The following is a 10,557-nucleotide window of genomic DNA, read 5'->3' as shown; positions in this document are numbered from 1 at the left end:
CAAGCATACACTTAAAATTGACATTTACACACACTCTTGTGGTTTTCTAAATGTATAACTTTTGATTAATGCACAGAAGTAAATAGAACATTTTTCACCCCAAAGAGTACATATCTAATTAAAAGTACAGACACTCCGGTATCACACAACAGGCACAAATTAGAGAAAAAAATAATGCATAAAATAAATAGATGCAAGAGAGTAATTGGGAATGGAATATTCACAATGGTTATCCATTTACTCCTGTTTTGCTTTTTAGACTTTCCAAAGTGAATTGTGCATTTAATAAAGAAAATGTATTTTTGTAGATCATTGCATCATTGTATATTTGTTTGTCAAAGTATTTCAAACTTGTGCTGCGTGACAATTGCAAACACAGAAGACGAAATGAGAGGAATATACTGAATCTGATATCCACTAGTTGCGACTGTTTATCCTGTATTGACCAGTAGGGTCTGTATCCCAGAGTCCTTTGCGCACCACAATAGTTGCCAGTCATCGCCGAACGAAACGAGTGAACGTGAGTTATGACTTGCTGATAAAAACAACTATAACCTTTTATGCCCCATTCAGATCTATATTTGAAAGGTTTTATACATAGATAATACTGTTTTAACAGACACTATGAAGGAGACAACAGCAAAACGACGCGAGAAACCCAAGGACTCCAAAGCCGACAAGCAGAAGGATGCGGGCCCCGACCCGCAGGACGTGGAGATGCCCGAGGAAGATGCAGCTAACGCCGTCAAACTACCCAAGGAACTGGATAACCTCACACTCGACGGTAGGATCAGTCGTAATTACAAAAAACCCAGGGAAATCACACAGTTCACGCTAACTTGGTTTAACCTCTCGCATGTTTACCATGGTATTGAGCTACTACATAGCATAGCCAGCTAGCAAAATAGCGGTCGGAAAACTGTGTGTAGTCTTTTCAGACTGTACACATGAACTTCCAAATCTGAAATAAGGTACCCATTACTTGTATATGTTAATTGAAATGTGTTCTGATAAGAATGTGATGTTTATGGCGAAAGATCTTATGTGTCACGCAACAAATACAAGTCACTGTTATGACTGACAGCAATTGGAGACCCGTTTTAGCTAAGCTAACATTAGCTACGTTTTTGCTGTGCTTGTGTCAGTCACTTATGTCCTCGTTGTCTGCGTATATTGTTGGGCTGGATTTTGAGAAAACCTTCTATTCTGTTTTTATATGAACTGTGGTTTTTAACTTGTAATTGGAAATGAATGCATTAAAGCAGTGATTCTTAAATTTACAATGGCATTTCTATAATCTTTAGATTAAGTGTCAATGTTATTATTTTTGTGCTGCCCATTTATTGAAAGTCATATGCCATGTGTCTCTAAACATTTGTTCACAGTACTTTTTACCACCCCACTCTCAATTTTTTACTACCTTTGGTCTCACTGTCTCGTCTCACGTATTGCCCCATTGCCACAAACCACAAACATTCCCCCCCCTTTCTCATCCCCGCTCTCTTTATCTCACTCTCTCTGCCTCGTTCCAACCTCCTCAGACATCAAGGAGCATGTGAAGCAGATAGAGAAGGCGGTGTCTGGGAAGGAGCCGCGCTTCGTACTGCGCGCTCTCCGGGCGCTCCCCTCCACCAGCCGCCGTCTCAATGCTAATGTGCTGCACAAGGCCCTCGCTGGCTTCTACACCAGCAACGCCACGGCCCGGGACTACCTGCTGGGTTTCCTGGAAGAGGTAGGGTCTGGCAGGAGAGGCACTGCAGCCTGTGAGCTGAATGGAAGGGATACACCAGGGCTTTCATAGGATGTTCAGCAGTTTGCGTTATCGGATTACATTCACTGGACCTGATTTATAGTGGGATCCCCTAAAGGTGTTCTGGGTCTGGTCATGTATTTAGAGCCTCACCACTCACTTAAAGAGAAATGTAGCCAGGAATACTACAAGCTGTTTTGTCTGACTTTTTCAGACTTTCTGTGTTCATTTGAAAGGTTTGAAATTCAATTTATTACATGGCCTGCTGTACAGAAATGAGCTGTACCCTCCACTAGCTTGACGGCAAGCATCTGTTAGCCTCTGTGTTCACGTCAAACAACTTCCTATTCATTATGCAGGGGCTATGATATGCAGGGAGCTGCCAGTTCTACATCCTGATGGTGATGTAGAACTGGGGAGGGAAGCAAGACGGGAAGCTTCTCATTATTCTTAATTAATGTCTATCCCTCCATCCTCTCCCTCTTCGTCCCACATCAGCCCATGGAAACAGTGGAGGGGGACATCCCCTTCCGGCCCAGGACGGGGAAGGCAGCCGCCACACCTCTGCTGCCTGAGGTGGAGGCCTACCTCCAGCTGCTGGTGGTGGTCCACCTCACCAACAACAAGAGCTACACAGAGGTAGCTTGTCTTTATGAATAGGTCCTATTGAAATGTGGCTGTGCAAATGGAACCTAAGGCATGGGTTTTCATTGTTACCTTGCCTTATGTTTTGAAGAGTGCGGAATCAAAACCACTTTCGACACAAGTTTTGAGCTGCTTGAGCACATTGAACCATATAAACATGTTGATTGGTCATTTTCTTTTTTGGGGTGTTCTCCCTGCAGGCCCAGAAAGTGTCTGACGACCTGCTCCAGAGGGTCGGCTCTCAGAACCGCCGGGCTTTGGACCTGGTGGCCGCCAAGTGTTATTACTATCACTCACGCGTCTACGAGTTCCTCAACCAGCTTGACACCATCCGCAGGTACGCACATACACACATATACTGCGGACAAAAAGGATTGAGCCAGGTACCTTCTGGGAGTGCAAAGGCCCTGGCCACTACACTATATAAAGCATTGCTAGCCATCAATAGTGGCTATTGAAGCACTACATGATTACAAGCGGCTTACCCAGACTAACCCTAGCAAAACTTCTCCCTCTCTCTCTGCCTCCCCACCAGTTTCCTCCACACCCGGCTGCGTACGGCCACGCTACGTCACGACGCAGACGGGCAGGCCGTGCTACTCAACCTTCTGCTGAGGAACTACCTCCAGTTCAACCTCTACGACCAGGCCGAGAAGCTGGTGTCCAAGTCGGTGTTCCCCGAGCTGGCCAACAACAACGAGTGGGCCAGATACCTCTACTACACCGGTGAGTGGCGGGGGTGCTACCAAGTCCCTTCGCTCGAAGAAGGGCGTGTGGTGTTGGTTTTTCCACTGTATATACGCTGTGTGTGCAAAGTGGTACCAACAAATCACCAGCTTGTAGGTGGCCCAGGTTATGAAAATGTTGGGATGGATTGAGATGTTGGAGTAGTTGGGATGGACTGAGATGTTGGGTTAATTTAGGAGACCCAGACGTGGATTTACATCCAAAAACCCTGGTAGCATTGGATAAATGAATTCAAAACTTTCTTTTGAACCCTGCAAGGTCTGCGGTCGAGAAGTTGCATAGAATGGGTTGGGGTTTAACCTAGAACACTAACTCTTAGTTAGTGTTCGGCCTGCAGTGGCTCAGCAGGGCAGCATTGGCTCCCTTGATTGCCGCCCACCATGTCAGTCGAGGATCAAGTGCATTAGAAGCCGGCTGACGGGCCCCCCCCCCCCCCCCGCGCGTCTGCCCAGGTCGCATCAAGTCCATCCAGCTGGAGTACACCGAAGCCAGGCGGACGCTGACCAACGCCCTCAGGAAGGCTCCTCAACACACCGCCGTGGGCTTCAAACAGACGGTGAGCACGGGGAGGGGGTCCAACTGCATGTGCTCATCATACAACATTGAATTGATACTGTTTGCTTAAAAGGACAATACTGGTCTCGGCCTCCCCCGGCTTCACTTATCAATGCGCTCCAGTCAGTACAGAGTTTTTGGACAAAGTAAAAGTAAATCCCCACACAAGTACTTCACAAGGAAGTGCTGTACTGCCATTGTTTACATTAGGGGCAGGCAGGTGCAAGCGAAATGCTCTTTGGTTGAATGGGAAGAAGTTATATTGTTAACAGAAGGGTCAGTGAAGCCAGGGGCGAAAGTTGCGATGCTTTGATCACCCAGACCGGTATTGTTCTTCAATGGTTATGGTAAAGAGATTCAGTTATCTCAGACTGAGTGAAAGGATGGGTAATGAATTTTACAATGTTAACCATGTTGCGTTCTCCTAATCCATTTGTTTGGTATTAATTATCAAAGTCTGCAGAGGGTTTTGTATCATTGATATCGGATCAATAACGGTCCATCAGTATTTTTACAGCTCGATAAGTCATATGGTTTTGCTTTATCCTTTTCAAATGAATGTATGTTTTTCTTTGTGTAACATCCGGTCTTAGACCGGATGTTACACGCAGGGTACACGTATGGGTTCCATAAAGGCAAGAGAAGAGATGTACTTACATGCCACTCAAACATGTCACATCTGCTTCTCAGGTCCACAAACTGTTGATTGTGGTGGAGCTGTTGCTAGGGGAGATTCCAGACAGACTGCAGTTTAGACAGCCCTCACTTAAGAGGTCCCTCATGCCGTACTTCCTTCTCACGCAAGGTAACTCACTCGCTCACCTACACTCGCTCACTCCCTCTATGTTGGCTCTAAACACAACGTGAAAAGGGAAACAATGAAACAAAACAAGAAATGAAATCTGTTTTTTAAAGGACACCTAAATCTTATCCGAATCAAGGTGTGTAAGTAAGAGTGTATCGTGGGTTTGTGTCTTGCAGCGGTGAGGATGGGTAATCTGGCTAAGTTCAACCAGGTTCTGGAGGAGTTTGGGGAGAAGTTCCAGGTGGATGGGACATACACACTCATCATCCGCCTGCGCCACAACGTCATCAAGACCGGTGGGTCATGGGGCTCCAGCACCAACCGGTTCAGGGTCACGGTCGTTGTTGGCATTATTGTGGGTTTTGAAGTGGATCTGTAAACTCCACTTAGAATCAAGTAATCGTATTGTCATACAATCGGTTGTATGGTTGGACAAAATATTTTGACTGCATTTTTGGTTCTCCAATAAATTGTAATTTGTGTTTATGAATGGAATAACCTATAGCAAATTCAATTAATCAAATTCATCACTTACAGGTCATGTATTTGATTAGCCCTAACGCTTTCTGTACCAAAATGATGCATTAATGTATGACATAATGTAACATTTTGCTTTACTCTAACTGTACACCGCCAGCGCTAGTTTAAATGAAGTCCTGTAGTTTGGGATAAAAGATTCTAAACATATATGTAACTTTCCAGGTGTGCGTATGATCAGCCTGTCCTACTCTCGCATCTCATTGGCCGACATCGCCCAGAAGCTGCAGCTGGACAGTCCAGAGGATGCCGAGTTCATTGTTGCCAAGGTAACATTCACACTCGCCCCAAAAAGAAACTTGCACACACATGTGCACGGGCACACGGAACAAATTGTATGCGAATTGCAGGTGTACTCGTTGTGAAACTCAAATGGTATATAGGTCATAAAATGCAGTTAAATTAAGCTATTTGTTTTGAGATAGTTGGAGGTTATCCTACTCTCATTCTATGCAATCCTATGTGATATTTTATATTCATTTTTTTCCATTATTAAAATTAATGAATGTTAGAAATTAAAAGGAAAGACGATCTACAGAAGAGCTGCCCTATAGACCTCTGAAGAATAAGTCCCGCCCTCGAGGCACCGGTATCATCGGTCAAATCTCTATAGGAAATAACATGTTTTTTTTTTAATGATCGTACATAACAAACTCTGTAGGTGGCGAAGAAGTAAAAGCTGCTCACGTTTTGAACTACACACTTTGTCCATCTAGATTCCACTTGGGTTTTGGATTGTCTGTGCCGTTAAGGTAGTAAATGTTTCTAAATGCTACTTTAACGGCACAACAATCCAAAACCCAAGTGGAATCTAGACGGAAAAAGTGTGTAGTTCAAAACGTGAGCATCTTTTACTTCTTCGCCACCTACAGAGTTTGAAGCTCAGCTTTTGTGCTCAGTGTAGCTCCTGGGTCACACAATGCAATAACATTTTGTCATAGTATTCACCAATGGTTGAACAATGTGTTTATTTGCGGTGCAGGCCATCCGCGACGGTGTGATCGAGGCCAGTATTAACCATGAGAAGGGCTACGTGCAGTCTAAGGAGACCATGGACATCTATGGCACCAGGGAGCCTCAGCTGGCCTTCCACCAGAGAATCTCCTTCTGTCTGGACATCCACAACATGTCTGTCAAGGTCAGAATCCATGCACTGACCAGCACACACACTCACTCACTCACTCACATGCTGTAGTGAAAATAGGGAGTATTTCATTATTATTTAACAAGATTTAAATTCAACTACTCTTAAAACGTCTGTTTCCAGAATGTTCCCATGTGCATATTAATCGAGCCCTTATGAGGCAACTTGATCTATAAATGGAGTCATGGACGATGTCTGACCTATGTGCATGTTCAACAAGCTTGAATCATGCAAGCCCTTAGGAGCTCTTGGCCCTGAGGTTGGGGAAACACTGTTGGAAATGTCTCCTGTTAACCGGCTTGACTCATCAGCGTTTTATCTCCCACTACAGGCCATGCGCTTCCCCCCCAAAGCCTACAACAAGGACCTGGAGTCAGCCGAGGTAATTGTTTCGTTCTTTACCTTTTATTTTACTCCATCTCTAATTTCTCAATGTAGACGTTTAGTTGGGTGTAGAGGTTAGGGTGTTTCACTCCCAGCCCATTGGTTCTGGGTTCATTCCTCAATGTCTGCAGTCGACCATGCCTAACACCTACCTGCTGTTTAATAAAATGTATGTTAGGATTAGGGATCGACCGATGTGGATTTTTTATTGCCTATACCGATTTTCTTTTTCATCAGCCTTAGCCGATACGCCGGTACCGATTTTCTTGAGCCAATACTACCCTGGAAATCCAGAGTTCTCGCGAGAGCACAATTTGAATTTGCTCAGCGAGTCATTCTTGGAACAAACAATATACCCGTGTATATTCTGGGCCTCCCCCGGCCCAGAACATTAATCAATCACATCGATGTATCAATATAGGCGGGCCAAAAGCGTTGCTGTTTTACCGACCGGATACGGCAAGAGTCTTATCTATTGGTTAGCTCCACTGGTCTGGATACGTCACCCCTTGTATTTTTCTGATTGGTCGTAGTGTTATACAATGTGTGTTATCCAGTGATATTTTCAAATGCATGCTTGGTGCTGCCCCTCAAGTTGGGCCATTGTCATTACTCGTTGCCAGACCTTACAGCTTTCTAGATGTGGGTCTGGATTTCCAGGCTAAGCCTCCCTCAATTTACATTATAAAAATGACACAATGATAACAAATGTTACAATGTCTCAATTTAAAAAATGTCTACATTTATTGAACTGTCTGTAAATCCCTCAGAGAAAAAATAATAATAATAAAAAAAAAAATCGGCCGAAACCGATACACGTAAAAAAACGCAAATATCGGCTGATTATATCGGCCGGCCGATATATCGGCCGATCACTAGTTAGGATTATAGTGTGTGCTGTATGGCCAGTTACGTTTAAAATCTCTGAACGTGTTCCCTATTCGGTCATCAGGAACGTCGGGAGCGCGAGCAGCAGGACCTGGAGTTCGCTAAAGAGATGGCGGAGGATGACGACGACAGCTTCCCTTAGTCAGAACCCTGCTTCCTGTCGCCGCAGGATGTTGTTTGTTTTTTTCCGTTCCGTTGTACGCTGCCATCCATCGGTAGATCATAAACACCCACAATACCTTTTATCCTCCATCCTCCTTTTCATCCTTCATTCTTTTGGCTCTGTATTTTCCTGCCTTACCGTTGCACAGTTGACTGTAGAGTGAGCTAAATCTGGCCTGACATGGTCCATCCGACTAATCTAACCTATAGCATGTGTCTATCTGTGAGGCAGGGCTTGAACTGAAATAAAATGTGTTTTTTTTTGTCTAAATAAACTTGTCTGTGTATGATGTTCATGCTGTTAAGGGGTATGTTTAGCCTATTTATGGTCAGCTAGTGCTACAGTCCCACGTGTCAATAGGTAAACAGGTTAAGGGTAAAGAATGCAAAGAATTAAGAAAACATGCATTGGACTATATGGAAATGGAAATTGTAATTTTAATATAACTGGTGGGGTGGCATTCAAAATTAACCTATTGTATCCAGTCTCACATCCTATACAAACACATCTGCTGCCCTGATGCTCTTGAACAAATATATCATTGATCTCGTTGAAACGTCTTTCAAATGGCCATTTCTAGGGTTAGAGTTAGAGACGGGAATTAGTCTGGTTGATGTTGCCAACGCTGTTTGTATCACTAATATTGCACACCGACCTCTACCAATGCTTAATATGTGCATGCATTGCTTTGCCAGTGGAAAAGAAATTACGTACATAGTACGTTATAATTTATTGGTGCGTTCACATCGCTGGAAATTATGGGGAAAACATTTTCGCGACGTCGGAAATTTCGCGTGAACGACACCTTATGATGCTGTTATGATTCTACTTCCGTTCGGCAACTTCTGCCAAATTTTGATAAGAGTTGCCCAGTTGGTGATGTATGGTTTACTAGTGACGCGCATGAACATGGCGGAACATGAACGTTTTACTCAATATAAAAGAATCATCCATCATATCACATACTTTACTATTGATTGACGTTGTAACTGTGTCTGTTGGCATGACTTTGCTCAGTTTTAAACGTTGTGTACTGGTAAACGAGCTCTAGATAATGGGAAGTGTTGCCTTCCATACAGTCGGCAATACTGTGCTTCTCACAAATAAAAGCAAAAGGATAGAAGTGATAGGCATCAAGGGAAAAAGGCATGCAAACGTGAAACTGATCCTACTAAGTTCTGTTTAATTCTGACTGGTTTTTATCGGACCCCCCCCCCCGCTGTGTAGAACTTTTAGATTCCCTACCGGCTGTTTCCCAAGTACACATGAACAGTCGCTGTCGGGAACACGCGTAAGCGTGAGCGTCATCACTGGCGAGCCGTCTCGTTTTCACCAGGAGAGTGAACGCGCCTTTAGTCCCAATCTCTTGCCGCCTTCAAAACGTCAGTTTCCGGGAGGTTCGGACCTTATGGTGTGTTCCTGAATTCTCGGACGCCAGCCTTCTGAGTTGCATCCACTCCGTCATTTCCGGTCTCGGAGTATTTATAGCGTTTTTCGTCTTTGTGATTGTGTCATGAAATTGGCTAGTCGTTGTTTTGTGCCCCAGAGAAATGCCGCAAGAAAGCTAGGAGATCTTTGACTTTCGACTCGGAAGTCTGACGTCCGAGGATTGAGAAACACACCATTAAGCTCGGAGGAAAGTGCACAAGTAGAGCTACCCGAGTTCACTTCACAACAAGGGCTGCCCATTTCATTGATAGACTAATGGTGTGTTCCTGAATCCTCGGACGCCAGCCTTCCGAGTCAGAAGTCGGGAAATCTCCATTATCTCCCAGCTTTCTAGCGGCATTTCTCAGAGGCGTGCCGCCTTTTTGTCTATATCTCGGAATTCTGAGAGTAGACCGAGAGCAGTGGTGACGCTCTCAACCATTATGGCTGCGCCCGTTAAGAGATTTATTTTCTTTGTATTTGTACCACATTGGTCATTTTAATGTTGATTTTAAATGCTCTTACACACGTGATTACATTGCTAGTTTATTCCGGTCACCAATTAATGCATTGCTTGCTGTGCGTGCAATACAATGTAAAGTTGTGTTGTTTGTTTTCGGGATGGTTTGTTAAAGAGGCTAATGTAGCTAACAATAAACATTGACTAGCCAATTTCATGACACAATCACAAAGACGAACGGGAACGCTATACATGCTCCGAGACCGGAAATTACGTCAAAGGTGCAACTCGGAAGGCTGGCGTCCTTAACACCCATTCTAACATTTGCATTACGATACATTATAGGTTACAATTATAAACATCACCAATCAATTGATCAATTCTCGCTCATGTTCAACCATCGCAAGCAGTTGATTCATCTGATTAAGCAAAGAAGCGCAAAGAGGTCCCTGCGGGCATCCATACTTTAGGCATAACAATCCATACTGGTTGTTATGAAGTCTAGTCCAAAGCCATAGAGAGAGAAGAGTTGCGACACTCTCTGATCTCGCTGGCAGGGTGGTCACGTGGTTCACGTAAGCCTGCATAGTTCCAAAACACGCCGCGCTGCTGTGTTCTTCAATGGGACTGACAACAGCTATTGCAATATTGAATGGTAAATATAAATTTAAAAAACACATACCCAAGTAGGCCTACTTTTCTGACTATTGTTGCATATTTGTAAATGACAGTTTTACTCCATTTGGAGTGGTAGGGTGACAGGCGCGTCGTTAGACCAGGGCATTCGAGGCAATAGCCCCGGATCTTTTGGGAATAGCCCCGGATCGATGTGCCGTCAAAAAAACAAAAAAAACAATGATGAAAATAGCCCCGTAGAGTTTACTTCTTTGTGGTTGCATTACCAGCAGCCACAGATGCAATATTGTAGCGAGTGAAAACCGCAAAATTCTGACGTGTCCATATATGGGCAGACTTAGAATAATTTGTTTCAAAATGTTGCAAATTCAACGTCGGTATTCTTTCTTCTCTATGCATAGCGCATCTCGTAGAT

The 10,557-nt window shown here is 44.1% G+C and overlaps 1 protein-coding gene across 2 annotated transcripts; it reads left to right on the top strand.

Annotated features, from left to right (window-relative positions):
• The first annotated feature begins 470 nt into the window (after window positions 1-470).
• psmd3 (proteasome 26S subunit, non-ATPase 3) lies at window positions 471-7,885 on the top strand. Of its 2 annotated transcripts, XM_079745911.1 has the most exons (13): window positions 471-520; window positions 620-784; window positions 1,542-1,732; window positions 2,249-2,389; window positions 2,596-2,732; window positions 2,931-3,121; window positions 3,595-3,698; window positions 4,388-4,502; window positions 4,679-4,798; window positions 5,205-5,308; window positions 6,022-6,177; window positions 6,515-6,565; window positions 7,520-7,885. In XM_079745911.1, exons 2-13 carry the CDS (start codon window positions 625-627, stop codon window positions 7,595-7,597), a joined length of 1,548 nt encoding a protein of 515 aa, XP_079602037.1. In that variant the 5' UTR covers window positions 471-520; window positions 620-624; the 3' UTR covers window positions 7,598-7,885. The 2 variants fall into 2 exon arrangements, with proteins under 2 accessions (XP_079602037.1, XP_079602038.1); XM_079745912.1 differs by lacking the exon at window positions 471-520 and having other exon boundaries at window positions 527-784.
• Window positions 7,886-10,557: the final 2,672 nt, after the last annotated feature.

Source organism: Pollachius pollachius, assembly GCF_949987615.1.
Source record: "Pollachius pollachius genome assembly, chromosome: 11".
Lineage (NCBI taxonomy): Eukaryota > Metazoa > Chordata > Actinopteri > Gadiformes > Gadidae > Pollachius > Pollachius pollachius.
This window is presented reverse-complemented; position numbering and strand designations above follow the sequence as displayed.